General features: G+C 43.3%; 2 protein-coding genes across 4 annotated transcripts; one reads left to right on the top strand and one right to left on the bottom strand.

The window, feature by feature from the left end:
• poglut3 (protein O-glucosyltransferase 3) lies at positions 1-20317 on the top strand. Of its 2 annotated transcripts, none has more exons than XM_061677646.1 (6): positions 1-329; positions 644-841; positions 11917-12200; positions 17371-17581; positions 18469-18665; positions 18739-20317. In XM_061677646.1, exons 1-6 carry the CDS (start codon positions 95-97, stop codon positions 19177-19179), a joined length of 1566 nt encoding a protein of 521 aa, XP_061533630.1. In that variant the 5' UTR covers positions 1-94; the 3' UTR covers positions 19180-20317. The 2 variants fall into 2 exon arrangements, with proteins under 2 accessions (XP_061533630.1, XP_061533631.1); XM_061677647.1 differs by having other exon boundaries at positions 11923-12200.
• On the bottom strand, positions 19875-26428 carry rep15 (RAB15 effector protein). 2 transcript variants are annotated; one of them, XM_061677649.1, is made up of 4 exons: positions 26343-26428; positions 24343-24657; positions 21828-22099; positions 21647-21759 (listed from the first exon to the last, which is right to left on the bottom strand). In XM_061677649.1, the coding sequence occupies exons 2-4, from the start codon at positions 24613-24615 to the stop codon at positions 21708-21710; spliced, it is 597 nt and encodes a 198-aa protein (XP_061533633.1). In that variant the 5' UTR covers positions 24616-24657; positions 26343-26428; the 3' UTR covers positions 21647-21707. The 2 variants fall into 2 exon arrangements, with proteins under 2 accessions (XP_061533632.1, XP_061533633.1); XM_061677648.1 differs by having other exon boundaries at positions 19875-22099.

Consider the following 26428-nt stretch of genomic DNA (forward strand, 5'->3'; position numbering starts at 1 on the left):
GTCCCTTGCATCCAACAAACATGTCGACTGCACAGTAAAAGTTTTCTGCCAATCTTTTAGCCATTCAGTTGTCCCCACTCTACTACGCAATACGATGTTTAAACGTAACGTAGGGACACTCACTCCTTTTCATAATGCGCTCCCAAGTGTGCATTTGGCCTTCGCTGTGTTTATTAGCTTACAACTCACGTTTATTCACAGTGAAAAACTAAACCCTGGGAGTTGTCTCATCTGGGGTCCAGGACTTCACCCCGATATAGTTTTGCCTGTCCGGTACTTCTTCATCCAGGCGGTCGATTCGAAAGGAGAAAATCTGACTTTATCTCCAGGTAAAACCTGATTTATATGCTATGGAAATGTTAACTCTGTAACACCGAGAAACTACCAGAACGGGAAAGTTGCTACGTTTGCTAATATCCCCCCGTTCTTATTAAAAGCTAGATTAGAATTTTAGAACAAACTAGTGCATTGACTTCGTAGTTATATAGTTTGTTGTCTGGTGTATCACTTTTAGTCTAAAAATGGCCCAAACGAAATTTTGTTTTAAGAATCCAAAGTTTTTTCTTGAACATGCACATCTGAAAAACAATAGGCTCAGGCTCCCAATACTATATGTGTCACTGTAAGTCACTATTTTTTATAGGTAAAGACACTTTTAAAGTGAAGATAACTTCACTTGAGAAGAAGGAGCACATCCGCATCCACGTCCCCCCACCTCTGGACAGAGGAGATGGATCCTTCTTAGTGAGGTACCGCTTGTACAATACAGCACCAACGGGCCTCAAAATTGAGATCTTCCATCATGAAACTACTGTTTCCCAATCACCCTACATCATCCAAGGTCAGTAGTTTGTCATGCACAGAGCCGCTGGCACATATGTTCAATAGAATCCTCTCCAGGAGCCTGGTCAACCTTCTATTTCAGGAACTCATTTTCTCAGAAAATAATCAAAATAGTGATACTTGCATTACTCAAGTGTTTGCCATCCTACATTTAACTTTGCAATGTTTTTATTAACGGTGCTTTTAACATAACTGCCATGCAAGTCGAACATACAGCAGCTGAAATAAGTATTTAACACGTCACCATTTTTCCCACTAAATATACTTCCAAAGGTGCTATTGACCTGAAAATTTGGGAACAACAAGTAATCCATACATACAAAGAAAGTAAAGCAAATGAACTCAGAAATTAAGTTGTGTGCAAAATGACAGGGAAAAAGTATTGAACACATGAAGAAAGGGAGGTGCAAAAAGGCATGGAAAGCCAAGACAACACCTAAAATCTATCAATAATCAAACAGCAATCCAGCCCATTGTCAGTGCAAATGAATATCAGATGGTTCAGTCTGAATTGATGGCCTACAAAAAGGTCTCATTGCCAGTCAAGACAGATCTCATGATGGGTAAGAGCAGAGCTGTCTCAAGACCATCGCAAAGTAATTGTTACAAAACATAACGATGACATTGGTTACAGCATATCTAAGCTTCTGAGCGTTCCAGTGAGCACGGTTGGGGCTATAATACGCAAGTGGAAAGCCAATTATACCACCATAGATTTGCCTCAATCAGGTCCTCCAAGATTTCTGACAGAGGAATGCAAGATTTCTGACAGAGGACTGCAAAGAATAATCAGAAGAGTTGTCCAAGAGCCAAGGACTGCCTTAAAAACGACCTGGAATTAGCAGGTACTGTTGTCACAAGGGGATGGCATGGTTGACGACTGGTTAGCACATCTGCCTCAGAGTTCTGAGGACCAGGGTTCAAATCCCGGCCCCGCCTGTGTGGAGTTTGCATGTTCTCCCCGTGCCTGCGTGGGTTTTCTCCGGGCACTCCGCTTTTTTCCCACATCCCAAAAACATGCGTGGTAGGTTGATTGAAGACTCTGAAATTTCCCGTAAGTGTGAATGTGAGTGCGAATGGTTGTTTGTTTATATTTGCCCTGGGATTGGCTGGCAACCAGTTCAGGGTGTACCCTGCCTTTCGCCCGAAGATAGCTGGGATAGGCTCCAGCATGCCCACAACCCTAGTGAGGATAAGCGGTACAGAAAATGGATAGATGGATGGATGTTGTCACAAGGAAAACGGTGAGTAATGTACCATGGCCTGTATGCACGGCCACCACGCAAGTCCCCATTGCTGAAAAAAAGCATATCAAAGCTCATTTAAAGTTTGCTGAACAACATTTGGGCAAGCCAGTTAAATACTAGGAGAACATAGTCTGGTTAGATTACAGCAAAATTTAACTTTTTGGATGACATAATGCATATGACGTTTGGAGGAGAAATGGCACTGCACATCACCCTAAAAACATCATACCAACATTGACGTTCGGAGGTGGGAACATGATGGTGTTGGGCTGCTTTTCAGCAAATGGTACTGGTAAACGTCACATTATTTAAGGAAGGGTGAATGGGAAAATCTACAGAGACATTCTTGACAAAAGAATCTGCTGCCATCTACGAGTATGATGAAAATGAAACGAGGGTGGACATTTCAGCAGTATATTGATCCAAAAAATACTGCCAAGGAAACTCTCTATTGGTTTCAAAGAAAAAAAATAAAGCTGCAAGACTGGCCCAGCCAATCACCTGACTTGAATCCAATCAAAAATCTATGGAAAGAACTGTAACTCAAGGTCGATAAAAGAAGCCCATTGAACCTTCAAGATTTGAAGAATCTTGTGTGGAAGAATGGGCCAAAATCACACCAGAGCAATGCATGTGACTAGTTTCTCCATAAGGAGGCGTCTTGAATCAGAATCAGAATCATCTTTAGTTGCCAAGTATGTCCAAAAAACACACAAGGAATTTGTCTCCGGTAGTTGGAGCCGCTCTAGTACGACAACAGACAGTCAATTGACAGAGAAGACTTTTGAGACATAAAGACATTGACAAAAAAACAGTCTCTGAGCAATAAAGGGTTGCTAGTTATCTGGTAATGCCGGTACATTTATTCATTTATTTTATATTTTTTGACAATTGTGCAAAAAGATGCAGTGTCCTCTAGCACTTAGAGCAGTTCGAAAGACTAATATTACAATAGTCCAATGACCATTGCATTGCATTGAAGCTGTCATTGCAAACAAAGGCTTTTGTACAAAGTATTAATATAAATGCCAGTTGGCGTGTTCAATACTTTTTACCTGTCGTTTCACATTATTACACACAACTTAATTTCTGAGTTTATTTGTTCTTAGATATGCGCCTGTAAACAATGCCATTGTTATGTTTTGCAACAATTACTTTGCAATGGTCTTGAGACAGCGCTTTTCTCTTATCCATCATGAGATGTGTCTTGACTCACACCTTGGCAATGAGACCATTTTATAGGCCTTCAATTCGGACTGAACCAGCTGATATTCATTTGCACTGAAAAGGAGCTGGATTGATATTTGATTATTGATAGATTTTAGGTGTTGTCTTGGCTTTCCATGCCTTTTTGCGCCTCCCTTTCTTCATGTGTTCAATACTTTTTCCCTTTACACACAACTTAAATTCTGAGCTTATTTGCTCACTTTCTTTGTATGTATACTTTTGTTGTTACCAACATCTGGTGAAATTTTCATGTCAATAGCACCTTTGGAAATATATTTAATGAGAAATATGGTGATGTGTTAAATACTTATTTCAGCCGCTGTAGTTAACCACTGGTAATTTCAAGATGTGCAAACAATAAGCACTGACGTTTTAATGGCAAATGCGTCCAGATGATTTGCATGATGTGAATGTGAATAATTCAGAGATGTATCTTGAATCATTTCTTTAATTCTTGTCACACACAAAAAAAGTTAACCACTGTGAAATATTTAGAAAATTAGGCCAAAGTATAGGACTCTATACTCGCTATTTCAGCTTTGAAAAAGAGGCAGCTTAGTTCACGTAATTCTTCAGTGCATCACAGATTTTTTTTATGGGTCAGTGTAGTGCGGTTAGTCACCTGCACATTGCTGATACAGTTAGCTTTATTGACTATATGGTTTTAATGTTCCAACATTGACTCACATATGATCAATTGGGCTCTTATTCTTAGCAAAAAAAGAAACATTACTGAGTAATCTCAACTCATACATAAATCACCAAATTTCTGGAGGATACAAAGAACATCCGACTGTTTAGAACACTAGCCACAGTGGGAGTTTTATGAACTAAATTCACAAATACAAACCTTGGCCCGACAAATAACTGATGTGCACTTTCATAACAATATCGACACGAACAGATTCAATTAAAGCGCAATGTTTAGCTTTATTTTCTATTAGGCCTTACACGATCAGGATTTTTGGGCCGTTCACCGATCAGCAAGTTTAAAAAAAACGACAACCGATCCGATCACAAGATGGAGCAATGTGTCTATTTAAATGACTTGTTCATTTACTGTATATACTTGTGTACTGTCCACTGAGTATCTTCAAAAGTAATCTCTAGTCTAGTCAGGTCATGTATTCTAATCAGTCAGGTCAAACAAACATTACAACATTACAGAAATAATGGGTGCTAACTTAGTGTAATTAAATTACTTTATGTAATTAAATTACTTCGACGAATTATGACATTAAAGACGATCATCATAAAAAGCTAATTATCGGCCGATACCGATCAAGCCGATCAGATTGGTGTAATATATTTTTTCTATAACTAAAGTACTGTAGGTATTAACATCACCGCTATGAATTCTGGGTTTCCATGATGCTTTTCGCGGACTACATTGCCAGGACCATCAGTGTGAGGAACGATGCCATTGCTTAAGCCAGGAAATCGCCTGTTCGCACCATGTCCGCATGGGCTGATGTTCATGTCATTCAAGCAGAGCATGTTTCTCTAATAGGCATGTGCTTTTGTATGGTGTGTGGATGGTGACCTCAAGTGGACAAATAAAATACCTGCACCTCTCTAAGGTATCTCATATTGGAATCGTACTTTATAAATTTATAGCAAAGCAAAGCAAATGTCTTGAAGTAGTGCATTTCATACACAAGGTGTCTCAATGTGTTTTACATGATTAAAAGTATTTCAAAACAAAGGAAAAAACAGCTTATAAAAATTTAAAACAAAGAGAAAAATAAAAGTACAATTAAAACAGCATACAGTGCAAGAAATATAATTTAAATGTGGAAATGCTCTAAAAAGCATGAGAAATAAGAAGAGTTTTTAACCTGGACTTAAAAACATTCACACTTGTGGCTGACATCACTTCTGTTGACAATTTATTCCATTTGTGTGCAGCATAATAGCTAAATGCTGCTTCACCATGTTTGATCTGGACTCTGTGCTCCACTATTTGACCTGAGTCTGCATATCTCAGAGCCCTACTGGAATTATGTTCCATAAGCATTTCTTTCATGTATTCAGGGCCTAAACCATTTAGTGATTTATAAACCCGTAGCAGAACTTTAAAAATCTATTCTAAAGCTGACTGGGAGCCAGTGTAGACACTTTAGAATTGGAGTAATATGCTCTGACCTATTTGTTCTTGTCAGAACCCAAGCTGCAGCATTCTGAATGAGCTGCAGCTGTTTAATGCTCTTTTTGGGGAGTCCAGTCAGAAGACCATTACAGTAGTCAAGTCTACTTTAAAACATGGATGAGCTTCTCCTGGTCTGCTTGGCACGTGCAAGGATATGTTCTTCAGGTGGTAGGCGCAGTTTTAGTACAACCCCAATTCCAATGAACTTGGGACGTTGTGTTTTAATCATAAATAAAAACAGAATACAATGATTTGCAAATCATGTTCGACCGATATTTAATTGAATACACTACAAAGGCAAGATATTTAATGTTCAAACTTTTTTAGCAAATAATCATTAACTTAGAATTTTATGGCTGCAACACGTTCCAAAAAAGCTGGGACAGGGTCATGTTTACCACTGTGTTACATCACCTTTTCTTTTAACAACATTCAATCAACATTTGGGAACTGAGGACGCTAATTGTTGAAGCTTTGTAGGTGGAATTCTTTCCCATTCTTGATGTACAGCTTCAGCTGTTCAACAGTCCGGGGTCTCCGTTGTCGTATTTTACGCTTCATAATACGCCACACATTTTCAATGGGACAGGTCTGGACTGCAGGCAGGCCAGTCTAGTACCCGAACTATTTTACTACGAAGCCACGCTGTTGTAACACGTGCAGAATGTGGTTTGGCATTGTCTTGCTGAAATAAGCAGGGGCGTCCATGAAAAAGACATTGCTTGGATGGCATCATATGTTTCTCCAAAACCTGTATGCACCTTTCAGCATTAATGGTGCCTTCACAGATGTGTAAGTTACCCATGCCATTGGCACTAACACAGTCCCATACCCTCACAGAAGCTAGCTTTTGAACTTTGCGTCCATCACAGTCCGGATGCTTCTTTTCCTTATTGGCCCGGAGGACACGACGTCCACAATTTCCAAAAACAATTTGAAATATGGACTCGTCAGTTTTCCACTTTGCATCAGTCCATGCTAGATGAGGTCGGCCCAGAGAAGCCAGCGGCATTTCTGGGTGTTGTTGATAAATGGCTTTTGCTTTGCATAGTAGATTTTTAAGTTGCTCTTAAGGATGTAGGGCCGAACTGTATTTATTGACATTGGTTTTCTGAAGTGTTCCTGAACCCATGTGATGATATCCTTTACACATTGATATCGGTTTTTGATGCAGTGCCGCCTGAGGGATCGACGGTCACGGGCATTCAATGTTGGTTTTCGGCCTTGCCGCTTACATGCAGTGACTTCTCCATATTCTCTGAACCTTGAAATCAACCCCTGAAATCATCATTTTATGGACCGGAGATGATGAAATCCCTAAATTGCTTGCAATTGTACGTTGAGGAACATTGTCCTTAAACTGTTCGACTATTTTCTCACGCACATGTTCACAAAGAGGTGAACCTCGGCCCATCTTTGCTTGTGAATGACTGAGCAATTCAGGGAAGCTCCTTTTATACCCTGTTAAAGACCAGTAAAGACTTTGGACGTTTCGCGGCCATGTGCTTCACGGAGACCTGGCTTTGCGACGCTGTACCCGATGGCGCCGTCATGCTTCCCGGCTTCAACATTCATCGAGCGGACCACGACATGGAATCATCGGGGAAAACAAAGGGCGGCGGGATATGCCTCCATATCAACGAAAAATGGTGTACGGACGTCACGGTGCTCAGCACACACTGCAGCCCGCATTTGGAGTCGATGTTTTTGAACTGTAAACTATTCTACTCGCCACGTGAGTTTGCATCGTTCATACTGGTTGGAGTCTATATTACGCCTCAAGCTAACACGAACGCCGCATTGCTAACGCTCGCCGAACAAGTCAACGAAATTGAAAAAAAACACCCGGACTCACCCCTCATTGTTCTCGGGGACTTTAACAAAGCTAAACTCAACCACGAACTCCCTAAATACAAGCAGCACATTGACTGTCCTACCAGGGAAAATAATACTTTAGACCACTGCTACACTACGGTAAAAAACGCATACCATGCTATACCTCGTGCAGCCCTGGGCTCGTCTGATCACTGCTTAATTCACTTAATACCGACGTACAGGCAAGAACTTAAATGTGCGAAGCCTACAGTGAAAACAGTCAAAAAGTGGACCAATGAAGCCAAGATGCAACTTCAAAGCAGCCTGGATGAATATACGGACACTGTCACATCCTATATCAGTTTATTTGAAGAAGTTTGTGTACCAACAAAATCATTTCGGACATTCAACAACAACAAGCCGTGGTTCACTGCTAAACTTAAGCAGCTTCGCCAAGCTAAGGAAGATGCATATCAGAGCGGGGACAGGGCCCTGTATAATCGAGCTAGAAACCAGCTTACTAAAGAAATTAACATTGCAAAGAGGATCTATGCAGCAAAGTTGGAAAAACAGTTTAGCGCGGACGACTCTAAATCAGTCTGGCATGCATTCCAATCGCTGACTAATTACAAGCGACGATCCCCCCAAGCTGAGAACAATAGCACACTAGCCAACGACTTGAATACCTTCTACTGCAGATTTGAAAAGGACAGTTTTACACCACACACCCACCCGGCCGCACCCGCGACCACAACCACACCTCTGACTTCTGCGTTAACCATCCATGAACAGGATGTGAGACGCATCTTCAAACAACAGAAGATTAACAAAGCGGCAGGACCGGACCATGTGTCCCCATCCTGCCTCAAAGTCTGCGCGGACCAGCTCGCTCCAGTCTTCACTCAGATCTTCAACAGATCTTTGGAAATGTGCGAAGTTCCATCCTGTTTCAAACGCTCCACCATCATTCCAGTCCCCAAGAAACCTGCAATCTCTGGTCTGAATGACTACAGGCCTGTCGCTTTGACATCTGTGGTCATGAAGTCCTTTGAACGTCTCGTGCTGGACCACCTCAAGAGTGTCACAGGTCCCCTGCTGGACCCCCTGCAGTTTGCCTACCAAGCGAACAGGTCTGCGGATGATGCAGTCAACATGGGACTGCACTTCATCCTAGAACACCTCGACAGTGCAGGGACCTACGCGAGGATCCTGTTCGTGGACTTCAGCTCAGCGTTCAACACCATCATCCCTGAACTCCTTTCAACCAAGCTTCTCCAGCTCAGCGTCTCACCTGCCATCTGCCAGTGGATTTACAGCTTTCTGACGGGCAGGACACAGCAGGTCAGGCTGGGGGAGGCCACCTCATCCACACGCAGCATCAGCACTGGGGCGCCCCAAGGTTGTGTCCTCTCTCCGCTGCTCTTCTCTCTCTACACGAACGACTGCACCTCAGCGAACCCGACTGTCAAGCTCCTGAAGTTTGCAGATGACAATCCCTAAATTGCTTGCAAGGACGGTGACGAGTCTGCATATCGACAGGAAGCGGAGCGGCTGGAGCTGTGGTGCGGCCGACACAACCTGGAGCTGAACACGCTCAAGACTGTAGAGATGATCGTGGACTTCAGATCCTTCGCCACAGCTGCCCCTCACGTTGTCCAGCTGCCTTGTGTCAACCGTAGAGACCTTCAAGTTCCTGGGAATTACAATCTCTCAGGACCTGAAGTGGGCGACCAACATCAACTCCGTCCTCAAAAAGGCCCAGCAGAGGATGTACTTCCTGCGGCTTCTGAGAAAGCACGGCCTGTCACCGGAGCTGCTGAGACAGTTCTACACAGCGGTCATCGAATCAGTCCTGTGTTCTTCCATCACAGTCTGGTTTGGTGCTGCTACAAAAAAGGACAAACTCCGACTGCAACGGACAATCAAAACTGCTGAAAGGATTGTCGGTACCCCCCTACCCACCATTGAGGACTTGCACGCTGCCAGAACTAAGACAAGGGCGTGCAAAATCCTCTCGGACCGTCTGCACCCCGGTCACCAGCTCTTCCAGCTCCTTCCCTCAGGTAGGCGCTACCGATCAACGCAAACTAGAACTAGTAGACATTCCAACAGCTTCTTCCCTCTTGCGATCAACTTCTTAAACACCTAATCTATAATTCCATTACAACAAGCTTTTTGACTTGAGTTCGTTGTCACATTTCTGTGGCGCCAATTATGTATTGCTCGTGCACTCACTGTAGTTGTCTCGCCATGCTGCACTATTTGCATATACTGGCCACTCATGCCATTCGAACTGCTCTAAGTGCTAGAGGGCTCTGCATCTTTTTGCACAATTGTTTTTTGTCAATGTCTTTGTCTCCAAAGTGTTCTGTAAATTGGCTGTCTGTTGTACTAGAGCGGCTCCAACTACCGGAGACAAATTCCTTGTTTGTTTTGGACATACTTGGCAAATAAAGATGATTCTGATTCTGATTCTGATTCTGATCATGGCACCCACCTGTTCCCAATTAGCCTGTTCACCTGTGGGATGTTCCAAACAGGTGTTTGATGAGCATTCCTCAACTTTCTCAGTCTTTTTTGCCATCTTTTTTGGAACGTGTTGCAGCCATAAATTTCTAAGTTAATGATTATTTGCTTAAAACAATCAAGTTGATCAGTTTGAACATCAAATATCTTGTCTTTGTAGTGCATTCAATTACATATAGGTTGAACGTGATTTGCAAATCATTGTATTCTGTTTTTATTTATGTTTAACACAACATCCCAACTTCATTGGAATTGGGGTTGTAATTGATTGTTGAAAGTCAGGTCGGAATCTATCAGTACACCAAAGTTTTGGGCTTGGTCTTTGGTTTTTAAAGAGGGTGACTCTAGGTATTTGCTAACAACAACTCAACTAGTTATTTATGTTTTAGACAGTGACACAACACCTCAATTGAACTGTAGTCATCTGGAGACACTGCTAGATATAGCTGTGTCATCTGCATAGCAATGATAGTCAACAAAGTTCTGAAGAATTTGGCGCAAGGGTAGCAGGTTGAACAGGAGGGGTCCAAGAATTGACCCTTGATGGACCCCATAGGTCATTGCCATTCGATGAGATTGAACACTTCCATTGGTTACAAAATAACTCCTTTCCTCCAGGTAGGACCTGAACCATTTAAGGACTGTTCCATTTTGTCCTACCCATGTTTCCAACCTGTTCAGCAGTGATAAACGAGGGTTTTCTGTATTCTTCTCTGAACACCTAACTTTGAGGCTTACCCTTTTATTGGAAGTGGAAAAAAAAATAAAAAATAAAAAGGAAAAACATACACTGAATGAATACTTGAGCTGAGGTCTCAAACGTGAACACAGTTTTTAAGCAACTTTACTGACTCTGACACAAAAATTACACTACTTTTGGTAGCGGTTAAACATGTCTGTTTAACAGTCGAGAGGTCTTGGATTCAAATTTTGGCCGAGGCCCTCCTATGTAGCATTTGCATGTTCTCTCTCTGGGTTTTCTCCAGGTAATATTCGTTCCACATTTGAAAAACATGGAACATGGTAGTTTGATTGAAAACTCTAAATGTCTATAGGTTATTGTAAGTAGTTGTGGCTATATGTCCTGTGATTGACTGGTGACCAGTCAAGGGTATACCCCGTCTCTCCCATAAAGTCAGCTTAGATAGGCTCTGACCCATATGAGGTCAATGGTTGAATCAATTTTGTGTTTCATTGTGTGCAACTCACATTTGTGGATGTGAGTGCGAATGGTTGTTTGACAATTTGTGCTCTGCGATTGGCTGGCGACCAGCTCTGGGTGCACCCCGCCTCCCGCCCAAAGTCAGCTGAGATTGGTGCCAGCACTAGTGCGGATAAGCGGTTCAAAAAATAGATGGATGGATGGATGTGATGCTCATTGTAGTGTCTGTGCTGTGCACCCCATTGAATAAATGCACTTATTGTTGGGTGATGTACTATCCATCAATCGTTATCACTTTTCCTCATTTGGGTCATGGGTGAGCGAGAGCCTAACCCAGCTGACTTTGGGCGAGAGGCATGGTTACACCCAGAACTCGTCGCCAGTGGTCTCGGGTCACTTATAGACAGACAACCATTCACACTTATTAACACTCCTATGGTAATTTAGAATTTTCCATTAACTGACACTTTATATTCAAAACTAGTCTGATTACACTTAAAATGACACTCATCATGTAAAAAATATTTTTTAGACAATTTTTACTTGTATCAAGCTAATTTTTTATTGAAATAAGAAAAGAAATTAACTGTGCTGTAAGAAAATAAACTTACTCTTATTTCAACTAAAAATTAACTTAAAACAAACAAGTTACATCTTTGGTAATGCATCTTATTTTAAGTGTAATCATTAAAGTGTAATCATATTAGTTTTGACAAGAAAAAGACAAATATTCTTGGTAAGATTTAAAGTTTTTGCAGTGTACCATGCATGTTTTATGAATGTGGGAGGAAGCCCAAGTACCTAGAGAAAACCCACGGACTGGGAGAACATGGAACTCTTCACAGGAAGGCACTAGGTTTGATCACAGAACCTATGGACTGTGAGGGAGATAAACACTATTCCATCGTGTTGCTTGTGTTAAATGAACAGTTATTTTCAATCTCTAGGTCCAGTCTATCATGAATACTGTGACTGTCCTGAACCTGACGCCTCTGCCTGGCAGAGTGTCATGCAGTGTCCACTTGACGAGCCTCAGATTGAGGCAGACTTCACATCTTTTCCGACGATCAACCTGCAGCATCTCAGGGAGCAGGGGCCTCAAAGATTTACAAACAGAGGCGGTATCATTCACTATGCCATCATCAACAATCGTCTGTTCCGCCGAACCCTGGGAAAATACACCGACTTCAAGATGTTCTCTGATGAAATGCTACTATCCCTGACAAGGAAGGTATGCACGTACTGTATGTCACAATGTTTGAACCACTATTCCCAAGAAAATCCTCCTGTTTAAAGAGTACCTTCCATCCATCCATTTACTTGCGCTTATCTGAGGTCGGGTCACGGGGGCAGCAGCTTAAGCAGGGAAGCCCAGATTTCCCTCTCCCCAGCCACTTCATCCAGCTCTTCCTTGGGAGGATCCCAAGGTGTTTCCAGGCCAGCTAGGAGACACAGTCTCTCCACTGTGTCCTGGGTTTTCCCTGGGGCCTCCTCCCGGTGAGACGTGCCCGGAACACCTCACCTGGTCCTACCTAATCTGACCTCATCTGGCTCCTCTCCATGAGGAGGAGCAGCGGCTTGACTTTGAGCCCCTCCCCGAGGACCGAGCTTCTCACCCTATATCTAAGGGAAAGCCTGGAACCCCCTGCGGAGGAAGATTCATTTCAGCCGCTTGTATCCGCGATCTTGTTCTTTCGGTCACGACCCTCAGTTCGTGACCATAGGTGAGGGTCGGAAGATAGCTTGATTGGTAAATTGAGAGCTTAACCTTTCGGCTCAGCTCCCTTCCCACGACAGACCGATACAGAGCTTGCATCACTGTAGACGCTGCACAGATCCGTCTGTTGACCTCCCGCTCCATTCTTCTTTCACTCGTGAGCAAGAACCTGAGATACTTGAACTCCACTTGAGGCTGGATCTCTTCCTTGACCGCCACCCTTTTACGACTGAGGACCATGGTCTCAGATTTGGAGTTGTTGTTTTTCATCTATGGCCTAAAAATAAAATCTGATTTTCTTTCACAAAAAAATTGATTTATGATTTTTTTGTTTTCAGTTTTTTTTTTTTTTTTAAACTTTTTTCCCAACCGATTTGACCTTTTCCAAAGAAAATAGTAAGTACAAATGACAGAGCACACTCAAAACAAGTTTTATGTTTATTTTATGAAAGACTTCAATGTAACCCCTACTTCCCTCCTGGAATTAAAGTTCAAAATGTAATTAATGCCATGATTTATAAAGTGCAAACTATTGTTAAGCTTTGTTTTAAAAGATCAAGAATGCCACTTGTATCCCTGAATTTCTGAACAAAATAACATGATATTTTGGTTGAGGTGTTGGACATTAGGTCTATGTTGGACATTAGGTCTGTGCTTGTTGTCTATATCTTTTATACATTTAAACTAGACAGACATTGCAGCGTGCAGTTACTTGCTCTACGTCTGTCGCCGCATACCCAAACAACTGACGATACAATTCCTTTCTTTTGAACAAACGTTTCACTCTCTTCAGCAGTAGCCATGTTGACGCTAGTGTGTGTATCTCAGTGACGGAAACAAGGGGGAGGGCGGAAGCTATGGAAGCCCGTATGGCTGAAACATGCTCTGCTGCAAAGGGGGAAAAAAATCGAGTTTATAATTTTTTAGAATCGTTTACAATAAAAAGAAAAATGGCTTGATGCACCCATCAGAACCACATCGTCTGCAAAAAGCAGATATGTAATACTGATGTCCCCAAACCAGACCCCCTCAACGCCTCGGCTGTGCCTAGAAATTCTGTACATGAAGGTAATAAACAGAATTGGTGACAAAGGGCACCTTTAGAGGAGTCCAACTCTCACTGGAAACATATTCGACTTATTGCTGACAACGCGGACCAAACTTTGTCATACCCTTGTATGACAAAGTTACCGAACAGCCCCTATCAGGGGGTCCGGTATCCCAAACTCCCGGAGCACCCCCCACAGGACTCCCCGGGGGACCTGGTCGAACGCCTTCTCCAAGTCCACAAAACAAATGTAGACTGGTTGGGCCAACTCTCATGCACCCTCGAGGACCCTGCTGAGGGTGTAGAGTAGGGTTGGGCATCGTCTGAATTTGAGTGATTCCGGTTCCTTATTTCGATTCTGGTTCCAATTTGCATGGTTTAAATAAGAGGTGTCCAAATTATGAACATCCATTTTCTTACCAGCTCACAGCATAGACTAAAATGAACATTTGACTCGGGGTTCTTTATAACCAGTATCAATATCAAACCTATGAAATAAAAGGCAGTGTGTGTTTAACTAACCCAATTGACTTAATATTCATGGTTTCAGCTAAAACTTAAATATAGCATTGTTAAAAGTTTTTTTGCCACTGTTTTATCATGTCAAATGATTTATATGCGCAAGTTATAACCTTTTATTTTGGAGGATACGCACCGGAACTCACAATTTTGGCACGAAAGGTAACTTCACACGACTGGTGAAAACCAAACGAAAGGGAAACGAGATGGTATGAGAAAGAGTAATGAATGGAACCAAATGCGCTATACAACGATTCCTTTACCTACCCACCGATGAGGCACAAGGTTTGTGTTTTTGACTTTGTGAGACGTTTATGTGAAATCTGTCCCAATTCATTGTGAAGTTGCTAGTTTGACCTTTGGTAAAGTTTTAGCTCAATTTTAACCTTGTAATGCGACCATTCTTTTTCTTTCTTTCTTTCTTTCTTTCTTTCTTTCTTTCTTTCTTTCTTTCTTTTCTTTCTTTCTTTCTTTCTTTCTTTTCTTTCTTTCTTTCTTTCTTTCTTTCTTTCTTTCTTTCTTTCTTTCTTTCTTTCTTTCTTTCTTTCTTTCTTTCTTTCTTTCTTTCTTTCTTTCTTTCTTTCTTTCTTTCTTTCTTTCTTTCTTTCTTTCTTTCTTTCCAGCATGGTAAAATAATTTATATTTTGTCTCTGTCATCAGCTCTTATGTTGGTTTGAAGACTAAAATAAATGTAAAAAAACATCAGTGCAAGAGTTCAACCGTTTAGCCATTAGCTGCCTCAGTGTTGGAATAGACGTTCGTATTTTATCGTTTCACACCGTATTTTATCGTTTCACACCAATTGACTTCACTGAAGTTCTGCGTGATGTAGCCTGAGGCTTGGCTCGGGAGGGAGCACACCAGACTTCTATACATTGCGAAAGCCTCCTTTACACAGTATAATCTTATTAGAAGTTTTGCACTGATGCGACTGGTCATTTATTTTAACAAAGTTAAGAAACACTTTTTTTCGCCACTGCCGTTGGGCACAAGCACGTCTCTGTGCGCATTCTTCTTGGTTGTTTTTTGCCACTTTCTTCTTCGGAGTCGGCAGACTGTAGGCATCGAAACAGGCAATGATTTTTTTAAATTTGAACGATTCCGTGAGAACCAGAATGTTAGTACCGGTTCCAATCGGTTCTCGATGCCCAACCCTAGTGTAGAGCTTGTTCACTGTTCCATGGCCAGGACGAAAACCACATTGCTCCTCCTAAATCTGAGATTTGAATTCCTGATAGACCCTCTTCTCCAGAACCCCTGAAGAGACCTTACCAGGGAGGCGGAGGAGTGTGATCCCCCTATCCGAACACATCCTCCGGTCACCCTTCTTATAAAGGGGGACCACCACCCCGGTCTGCCAATCCAGAGGCACTGGCCCCGATGTCCACGCGATGTTGCAAAGGCATGTCAACCAGGAAAAGCCCTACAACATCCAGAGCCTTTAGGATTTCCGGGATGATCTCATCCACCCCCTGGGGCCCTGCCACCGAGGAGCTTTTTAAACCACCTTGGTGACTTCAACCCCAGTGGTAGACCCTGCCTCAGAGCTCCCAGACTCTGTTTCCTCCTGGAAAGGCGTGTCGGTAGAATTGAGGTCTTCGAAGTCCACCGCCTCACAACATCCTGAGGTCAGCAGCCCATCCCCACTATACACAGTGTTGATGGTGCACTGCTTCCCCCTTCTGAGACGCCAGATGGTGGACCAGAATTTCCCCAAAGTCGTTTTCCATGGCCTCCCTGAACTCCTCCCACGGCCACGTTTTTGCCTCAGTGACCACCAAAGCCGCGTTCCGCTTGTCCAGCCGTTACCCATCAGCTGCCTCCAGAGTCCCACAGGCCAAAAACGGCCCGATAGGACTCCTTCTTCACCTTGACAACGTCCTTTACTGCTGTTGTCCACCAACGGATTCGGGCATTGCCAACATGACAGGCATCGACCACCTTGCGTCCGCATCTCTGGTCAACTACCTCAACAATGGAGGCGTGGAACATGGTCCACTCGGACTCAAGCTCACTCGCCTCCACTGAGACGTGGGCGAAGTTCTGCCGCAGTGGAAGTTGAAACTCCTTCTGTCAGCGGACTCTGTCAGATGTTCTCAGCGGACCCTTACAATAAGTGTGGGTCTGCCAGATCGGACTTGCATCTTCCCCCGCCATCAGAGCCAACTCACCAACAGGTGGTGATCGGTTGACAGCTCCACCAGTCTCTTCACCCGAGTGTCTGATGACATGAACACAGAGTCAAACTGCGGCCTAGGGTGTCCTGGTGCCTGGTGTGTTCGCTTGGGACAATCCGTGAAAAGTACAGAAGTCCAATAACAGAACACCGCTCGACTTCTGATTAAGGGGGCATTTCTTGCCAATCACACTCTTCCAGCTCTCACTGTCATTGCTCACGTTAGAGTTGAAGTCCCCCGGCAGAACGAGGGAGTCCCCAGTGGGAGTGCCCTCCTCCAAGGACTCCAAAAAGGTTGGGTAGTCTGAGCTGCTGTGTGGTGCATAGGCATAAACAACATTGAGGACCCGTCCCCTTACCCGAAGGCAAATGGAGGCTACCCCCTCGTGTACTGGGGTGAAACCCAATGTACAGACATCAAGCCTGGGGCAATCAGTATACCCACACCTGCTCAGTGCCTCTCACTGTGGGCAACTCAAGAGTGGAAGCTGTGTTTTGAGGTAAGCCCGACTATGTCCAGTCGGAATTTCTCGACGTCGCATACCAGCTCAGGCTCTTTCCCTGCCAGAGAGTCCCTTCTGTAGCCGGGGATCGGACTGCCAAGGTCCCCGCCTTCAGCTGCCACCCAGCTCACATAGCACCAGACCCCGTTGGCCCCTCCCACAGGAGGTGAGCCCATAGGAAGGGGAAGCCATGTTGCCTTTTCGTGATGTGCCCAGGCGCTTGCCATCAAGCCTCACCTCCAGGCCTGGCTCCGGAGGGGGGCCTCAGTTCTGGACCCTGCCAGGGGCATAAAGCCCCAGACAACTTAGCTCCTCGGATCATTGAGACAAACAAACCCCTCCACCATGATAAGGTGACGGCTCCAGGTGTCAAGAGTACCATTTGATGAGAATCTACTGACATTGCTTGGTAACTAACTGGATCGTTAATCTGTGAAGGTGAGGGTTCCTGATGTCGAATTTTACATCAATGTTGGTGACTGGCCTTTGGAAACGAGGCCAGCTGATGCAAGTCCTGTTCCAGTCTTGTCCTGGTGTGGTTCTACAGACTCACGAGATATTGTCCTCCCCACCTATGAGCTCACACATTCCACTCTGGAGACCATGAGAGGTGTCACCAATGACCTGCTCTCCATTCAAGGCAACACAGGTAACATACTCATGAGTCACAGTAAAATTTTATGTATGGTAATTGGGGACAGCATGTTGTCCTGGTGGATAGCCCATCTGCCTCACAGTTCTGAGTTTATGGTTCGATTCTCAACTCAATCCTTCACATGTTCTCTCCATTGTAATCGATTTTCTCTGCGTTAGCGTTAATCATTAACGGGACATTTTTTAGCGTCAGTGAAGTTGTCTGCTAGCGCTATGCGATATTGACAAAATCCTTTGTCCCAATATGGATAAATATGAATCCTGGTACTATTGTTATTGAAAAGAAAAGACTAGTTTTTACAAGATTTTTCTCATGGAATAGTAGAGTGAGAGGTGGGGTACATTCTTATACTATTACTCAATCACAGGACTGACACATGGGCTATATTCACATGTAAGTTTTCAAGTTAGTAAGTAAGTTAAGTTATCTTGTTGTTTTTGTTTTAACAGTGAACAGAGCAAGCCAAATGGAGTTTCACTAACAAATCAATTTATAACAAATTATTCGAACAAACATTGCTCTGGTTCACGAACTTTGCTTCCTGACAACCACACGGAATGCTAAATTGTGCTTTTGCTTGCACATCGTTAATAATTATCTCTGCGCTTCACTTATTTCAAGTATCTTTCTTTGTTAGTTTTTTTTTTATTTTGCTGTAAATTAGCCCTCAGTATGGCTCCCAAGAAAGTGAAAAGTGCAAGTGATTGTTCTATTATGTAGCTGAGGTTTTTAGAACGTAACATCCGCTACACAGATAGACAACAGCTGCTGTACAGAGCGTGGAAAGAGAGTGGAGAGTGTGTTCTGGGTAATGGGCTAAATTTTCAGTCATCCCCTGATTCGGACCAGAGAAAACTAAGACTGTGGGCAATCTTTTTCAGGTCCCTCATGGGCAAATAAAACAGATCGGGCATTTTTCCGTGGCCGGGATAGCAGAGAGGAGCGTCTGCAGCTGGTTTCTCTGTCCAAGAAACATCCTGAGCTTCTGGATGCTGGGATCACAGGATGGTTCTTTTTCAGAGACCGAGAGAAACATGTTGGCAAAGCGCCGCTTGTTGGATTCTTTGATTTCTTTAAGGTGGGGGTTAGGTCACCGGAACCATGTGCGGAAACGTTTGAGTTTCTTATCCACCGTGTTTTATTCTCCTCAGTACAAGTACCAGGTGAATGTGGATGGCACAGTGGCGGCGTATCGTTTTCCTTACCTGATGCTTGGGAACAGCCTGGTTCTGAAGCAGGACTCGCACTACTATGAATATTTCTACAGTAGTCTGCAAGCCGGGACCCACTATGTCCCCTTCAAGAGAAACCTGCTGGACCTGTTGGAAAAAATTAAATGGGCCAAAGAGAATGACGCCGAAGCACAAAACATCGCCAGTGCCGGTCAGACTGCGGCCCGTGAGCTGCTGCAGCCCAGCAGACTCTACTGTTACTATCAGCGAGTGCTGCTGATGTACGCCCAGCGGCAGGCGGGTCAGCCGAGCCGCCACGCTGACATGGAGCTGGTGCCTCAGTCTGATGAACACACAAGTGTGTGCAAGTGTCAGCTTAAGAGCCACAAAGAGGAAAAGACTGTCAAAGATGAACTATGATACACCATCGTTGAGTCTCCCAAACATTGATCATATGTCAAGGGAGTTCTGGGGAAAAATGTGAATTTAGATATTAGGTTGCAACATTGCAAATGTTTTGAAAGATCCGTTTTGAAAAAGTATGACAGACAAAAATAACATCGTTTTCCTACATAAGTTTAATGGTCTTTATAAAATTAGTTTTTTGTTACAATATGTTTACATGTGTTTGACTGATGTACTGCATTTTGTGTGTAGTTTTTAAGTGAGTCATAATTTTTAAGTAAATCTTATTTTTATTCCGTTAGATTTCATGTACAGAAATTTTTAACAAGCAGACGCTGTTAAGTTGGCCATATTTTGAGTGCGACATGTTTACCTTATTGTCTTTATTGTTCTGTTCTACCTTATTTTCAATATGCTGAACAAATGAATCATGGACATCAGAATGTCCAAAATCGTTTAAAGTTGAGTAATGTTAAAAGAAAAGTGGTTTACCCACATGAAAAAAAAGGACAATTTTCTGTCACCTTTTACAAACAGCACATTGTAGTATTTTACTTTCCTGATCAAGCATTTCAGTTTACTACGCCCCCTCATATTTCCTCTAAACCTTTAAAGTTTGCGCAATGTAATGCTCCCCAGATATATATACTGCAGATTATTTTCCAAAATCATGCAAAATAAGAAAAATAAAATAAAAACCTTTTATTTCCAGACACAAGGATGCCAATGTATTGGTGTCTAACATCAGTAGGCGGTAAAAGGCTTTTATGATCTTTATGAAGTGTTAACAACAATATTCAACTCCAGTTTTACAGTGTGAAGCATAAAATAATACATGGGAGGGAAAAAGCCTCTCACGGTTGTTATGCACCACTCAATTATTTACTTGTGAAATGAGACTGGAGGGTTTCGTCCTGCAGTCCAAATATTAGCAATGCTGTTGTCACACACTGTGCCATTTGCATTCTCTCTAAGTAAACATTTCTTACTTTCCTGCCTTGTGTTGGGCGATGATACGTTGCACAATATTTTCTTTCAATTTACATTATGGGTTTTACAGTAGTAAGTAATTTTTTTTGGTTCAAATTGTGTTCCATTGAGGACTTAATTTAAAATTTTGTGAATTCTACTTTATTCAAATAAAAGAAATGCTCCAAGAATGTGACAAGACTATTAGTATACATAATTAAAGGGAGGGATGACATTTTTAAACAACACATCAACGGGTCTGACCCATCTTTGAAGGTGGCCAACAAATAATGCAGTGAAAAGGAATGAATGTCTTTAAAACAACAGAAGGTCTTGAGAGTTAAATTTCAGAAAAAAATTACAACATAGACTTTTTGGTACATGGAAGAATGTCAGATTATGAAAGAAAAAGCCTAAATACTCATCGAGTTTTGAAATCCAAGTTGCCCAAAGTTGCACTGAAGCTTGGAGGTCAAAGCACCTTTAATGCGTGACGTCACATCAGCAAATCTTGCAAGACTTCATGCCAGGACACTTTAGAGACAGAATTTGTTGCGTGTGTGTGTGTGAGTTTGTGAGTGTGAGTGAGATATTACAGCACAGTAACAGCAAAGGAGAACTGGAAATGGAGGCCCCATGTAAAAAAAGGGTTGTACTGTAATTACAATGTAATTACAATTCCTTAATTGACTTTTTTTTAAGTCAATTAAGGAAATTTAGTCAAATATTCATCCATCCTTACTCAACAATAAAACAGGATTAATGATGAAAGAATCTGTAAAGTCAGACACCACTCACAAAACGTTCGGGATATTCGGTTTTCGTGTGACGTTTTAGGATGAACCGAAAATGCACTATAACCTTTACAAGTGAATTTAATTTGATCTCTGAACTTTAGAATGCACATGCATTTGATCAGTGTTTCCTTGCTTTTTGCACAACTTTCTGTTCTCTAACAAGAAACTGTCTTGGCAAAATACACAACAGGATTTTGCTCCATGAATCGACCACAGTCCACTTCTGCGCCGTTCTGTGACTCTTACAGTCTGTAATCTCAGTTGCAACCTGCTGATGACACTGTAAGATCAGCAGTCACCTCCTTCTGCCAACATTCTGTTTCAAGCCTTACAATGGTTCATTTGCAACTGAGACCGGAAGAGTCACAGAAAGACATAGAAGTGGAGATCCTTGGAAAACCTAACATTGCCTGCAGTAAGTTAATTTAAGGTTTTATAATGGTGACAGTTTGATGCTAGAAATAATTATATCACTTATAATCGGGGAATTGCGTTGAAATTAGAACAAATCGGTTGACTAGAGAATGGAGTGTTTGACTTAGTACTCAGCACTCTTTAGAACCACTGTTAAACATCCTAAGAATTGCTTATGAGAATATGATATTTAATGTAAGATCTTGGGATCAGCTGAATTTAATCATGAGGGTGAGAGGGTCACCCTCAGTCCTGGTGACGACGGCCTGCATCATTCCAGACGGTGTGTGCAGGTACCGTGATCCCTTGAAGAAGTTCTCGAGAAGAGCTCTGTCGATCTTGTTGCACTTCCCAATGGCCGCCTCAAAGTTGTTGCTGAGTACGCCGTAGATATTGCTCTTGTCGTTTTTCCTCCCTAAAAACAAGAACAGAGCGTAGCAGTCCTTGCCGACGGAGGTGCAGAAGTCCACCATCCTCTCATACATGTTCCTGTCGCTGGACTCCCTTTGGGCCATTTGGACAGTTTCGCTGCATGTCTCTGGGAGAGCGGCGTCCTCTTCGCCGTCCTCCTTGTCGGACAGGTGGCGTACTTGCACGGCGATCTGGATGCGAGGGTTCTTGGTGGACTTCTCCAACACAGCCCACACCCAGTCGGCCCCCAGCAGGATGCGTTGCTCAGGGGTCATGGCCGTGCAGTTAAAGATGTCTGTCAAGTTGAGGTTGACGCTCTGGGAGATGTACGTCATTAGGAAGATCTGTGGGAAGAGATTAATTATGCCAAATTATCCATCCATCCATTTGCTAACGCTTAACCGAGGTCGGGTCGCGGGGGCAGTAGCTTTAGCAGGGACGCCCAGACTTCCCTCTCCCCAGCCACTTCATCCAGGTCTTCTGCGGGGATCCAGGCCAGCAGAGAGACGTCGTCCTGGGTCGTGCCCGGAGTCTCCTCCCGATGGGACGTGCCAGGAACACCTCACCAGGGAGGCGTCCCGGAGGCATCCGAATCAGATGCCTCAGCCACCTCATCTGGCTCCTCTCAATGCGGAGGAGCAGTAGCTCTACTCTGAGCCCCTCCCAGATGACCGAGCTTCTCACCCTATCTCTAAGGGAGAGCCCGGACACCCTGCGGCGGAAACTCATTTCGGGCCGCTTGTATCCGGTATCTTGTTCTTTCGGTCACAACCCACAGCTCATGACCATAGGTGAGGGTAGGAACGAAGATCGACCGGTAAATTGAGAACTTCGCCTTGCGGCTTAGCTCCTTCTTTACCACAACGGACCGATACAAAGTCCGCATCGCTGCAGACGCTGCACCGATCCGCCTGTCGATCTCACGTTCCATTCTTCCATCACTCGTGAACAAGACCCCAAGATACTTGAACTCCTCCACTTGGGGCAGGATCTCATCCCCGACCTGGAGAGGGAACGCCATCCTTTTCCGAATGAGGACCATGGTCTCAGATTTGGCGGTGCTGATTCTCATCCCAGCCGCTTCACACTCGGCTGCGAACTGCTCCAGTGAGAGTTGGAGATCACGGCTTGATGAAGCCAACAAAACCACATGCTCTGCAAAAAGCAGAGATGCAATCCTGAGGCCACCAAACCGGACCCCTCTAAGCCTCGCTGCACCTTTAAATTCTGTCCATAAAAATTATGAACAGAATCGGTGACAAAGGGCAGCCTTGGCGGAGTCCAACCTTCGCCGGAAATGAGTCCGACTTACTGCCGGATATGCGGACCAAACTCTGACTCCGGTCGCACAATCAGCCTGTATCAGGGGGTTCGGCACCCCATACTCCCGAAGCACCCCCCACAGGACTCCCCTAGGGGCAGGGTCGAATGCCTTCTCCAAGTCCACAAAACACTTAGACTGGTTGGGCAAACTCCCATGCACCCTCGAGGACCCTGCCGAGGGTGTAGAGCTGGTCCACTGTTCCACGGTCAGGATGAAAACCACACTTCTTCCCGACGGACCCTCTTCTCCAGCACCCCTGAATAGACCTTACCGGGGAGGCTGAGGAGTGTGATCCCCCTGTCGTTGGAACACACCCTCTGGTCCCACTTCTTAAAAAGGGGGACCACCACCCCAGTCTCACCTCAGAACTGTAAGGCAGACGCTCTAACCAGTTGACCACTGTGCCGCCCGCATTAAAATTGCAATCCTACAAAATAATCCCCATTTTTAATAAATGTACTTGTCACCTGATTGTTTTTTTCTGTAACTAATGGAATATGGCGACAAGGTGAACAACTGGTTTGCACATCTGCCTCACAGTTCTGAGGACCCGGGTTCAAGTCCGACCTCGCCTGTCTGGAGTTTGTATGTTCTCCCCGTGCCTGCATGGGTTTTCTCCGGGCACTCTGGTTTCCTCCCATATTCCAAAAACATGCGTGGTAGGTTACTTGAAGACTCTAAATTGCCCGTAGGTGTGAATGTGAGTGTGAATGGTTGTTTGTTTCTATGTGCCCTGCGATTGGCTGGCGACCAGTTCAGGGTGTACCACGCGCCTGAAGATAGCTGGGATAAGCTCCAGCAGCCCGCGACCCTAGTGAGGAGAAGTGGTACGGAAAATGGATTGATGGTTGTAATGGAATACAGTTAATTATTATATTTTTTGTATTCTGATTACATAATCCCGTTACAAGGTATTCCGTTACTCCCCAAGCCTGTGGGGTACGGGCGACTCACATCGGGGCCCAAGTGAGTCACTGGGCCCTGCTTTAGCCAAATTGAAATGATGAAAAATAGTTTGCTATATCTCCGCAACTGGGCTCTACATAGTTATTCGTATTTACAAATGTTTTCAGCAATTATCTTCAAACATGCGTAATGTATTTAGAAACAAATCTCTGGATTCCTTTTACAGGGTCTAAATTTCTGAGTCTGTTTCCCTGAAGTAGTTGAATCAATACTTCTACTGTTACCAGAGCCTCTTCTTCTTTAGTGCAGAGTGTGAATACCTTTAACACCTCTGAACACAATCAATATTCATAGTACCTGAGTGAGGGCCTCTGGGCTGGGGTGGAACTTGTCTTCGGGGTCCTTGAAGAGGAGGTACTCTTGAGTTCGGGATGAGGCAGCAGCGATGCAGTCACTGAAAAGAGGAATGAACTCATTGGGCTTGGCGACCGGAGGCCGTCTCAGCGTGGAGAAGATGCTGGGTCGAGGGGGTGTGTTATTGGTGGGAGGAAGGTTGTAGGGCTTGAAAGCGGTGAAGAAGGCAACGTCCTGAAAGGGCGCAACGGAGGGTTTACTCATGCTCTCCCCCATGGTAGATGGACAGTGGCGATCGGAGTTTGTCTCACAAATACACTGGGGAGAAGAGTACAAATGAACTGATACTAGTACTGTACTGTAATTTGGAAGTTTTATTTATTTCAGTGGGGAACGGATTTAACTTCTACGTCACTGTACCACTTCAGTTTGATAGCAGGTGGTGAGTCTGCAATACAGTGGAACCTCCAAAGTCGAATGCTTCCAAAGTCATACCATTTGGTATTCAACCAAATACGTCTTCAGCAAATCCTCCAAGACTTCCATAAGACTTCATGACCATCATAAATGACTCCATGATGACTGACCATGGAAATGGAACTCTTTGCAACTTGGGAAAGTTCCTGGCTGCGCCGTAAACTCTAGTTCAAACGGCAATATGTCGTCATCCTTAATAAAAGAAAAATGGAATGTACAGTACATTGCAAAGGCAGCTATGTTTTGGAATCTAAGGCGATATCTCCCTCTGCACGTTCACATTTGTGTCACCAAACATATGGTGAGTAAATCATTTGTTGTCTGTCACGTTTTACTCTGTGGTTACAGTATTTCAATCATTGTATGACAGTTAAGCATGTTAAGCCTTTCTCTTGCCTTTAAGCAAGACTCAGAATCCTCACTTCCAAGCCATCACACGTCCTCAAAGCCCAAGTTATTGTTTCATTTTTGTCATCTATCTACTGTATCTTTACATGGGTCATTTTCATATAATGTGAAGGGTAAAGACAAAAAAAATCTAATCTACTAATTTTCTTTGTCGCTTTGGTTTTATATGGGTAAATGTCTCCCATGCTGAAACATCCACGCTTAAAGTCCTAGTTTCAGAAAATTATTGATCATTTAAAATTGTTGGCATTCATCGTAAAGGCAATCCTCATTGACAGAGTAAATGGTGGTGGCTCATTGAAATATATCATTTTATAATGGTAAAGACAAAAGTAAAAATCGTGAGTTGTACAATTTACATGTGTTGCGCTTCAAACTCTGCGGATGCATAAATGATCCTAACTACTCCTGATGCAACATTATGCAACAACATAATGAGGCTCTCGCCAGTGACATTAACGGTCAAGACAGCTTGAGTGCCAAAGTAGGACCGTTTGTTTAAAAGATCCAAAAAAGGAACTGATGCATTTCTGTTAGTTTTAAAGGGAAATGCATAAATAGGAGAAAAATCTTATATATCCAAAAATGTCATTAGCATCTTCAGAAAACATGTTACAAATCATGAGACTTCATTTTTTACACCAAATATAGTACTTCAGAATATTTGTTTTGAGAAACTAACAATAATAATAATAATTCAACGTTCATAGTCAAATTAATTGATTTTCAAAAGGAAATTCAGTGGGCCTTGTCTTTGCCGTTATGTACACCATGGACTGCCCCGCCTGTCAATCATAGTCATTTTATCATATTGTACATCTAATTTCTCTTCGGAGTTGCATGACATGATTTAAAACATTGCCTGCGCAGTGCTGAAGGTTTTGTGATGGCGATAGTTTGATATTGAAAAGGATTATAATTTATTAGAAGATCTGATCAGTCCTGATGTGTTAAGATTGGATGTCACAGATGGGACTGCGGACCACTGTGGAGGTTCAACTGTACTGCCATATGGAGCTACTGTACTGCTACTTTCACTTTAGTAAATGTGTGCACAAAAAACCCAAAACAAAACAAAAAAACTAAAGCAAGCTTTGATAATAATGTGGGGCACTCACCAGGATGGGGCTGGATGCTTTATGTAGTTCGAAGTCCAGTTCCTACCCCCTGCTCCTCTTCCCAGGTCTGATCACGTACCCAAGGT

The sequence above is a fragment of the Phycodurus eques genome, chromosome 5 (genome assembly GCF_024500275.1).
Source record: "Phycodurus eques isolate BA_2022a chromosome 5, UOR_Pequ_1.1, whole genome shotgun sequence".
Taxonomy (NCBI): Eukaryota; Metazoa; Chordata; class Actinopteri; order Syngnathiformes; family Syngnathidae; genus Phycodurus; species Phycodurus eques.

Bases quoted from the DNA above. Each gene is read 5' to 3' on its own strand.
- rep15 (XM_061677648.1), bottom strand. From the start codon at position 24,615: ATGGGGGAGAGCATGAGTAAACCCTCCGTTGCGCCCTTTCAGGACGTT. The intron at 22,100-24,342 runs GTACTATGAATA...CTCTTCCCACAG, and splicing joins GCCCAGAGGCCCTCACTCAG to ATCTTCCTAATGACGTACAT.
- poglut3 (XM_061677646.1), top strand. From the start codon at position 95: ATGTTTAAACGTAACGTAGGGACACTCACTCCTTTTCATAATGCGCTC. The intron at 842-11,916 runs GTCAGTAGTTTG...TTCAATCTCTAG, and splicing joins ATCACCCTACATCATCCAAG to GTCCAGTCTATCATGAATAC. The intron at 12,201-17,370 runs GTATGCACGTAC...TAATCTGTGAAG, and splicing joins TACTATCCCTGACAAGGAAG to GTGAGGGTTCCTGATGTCGA.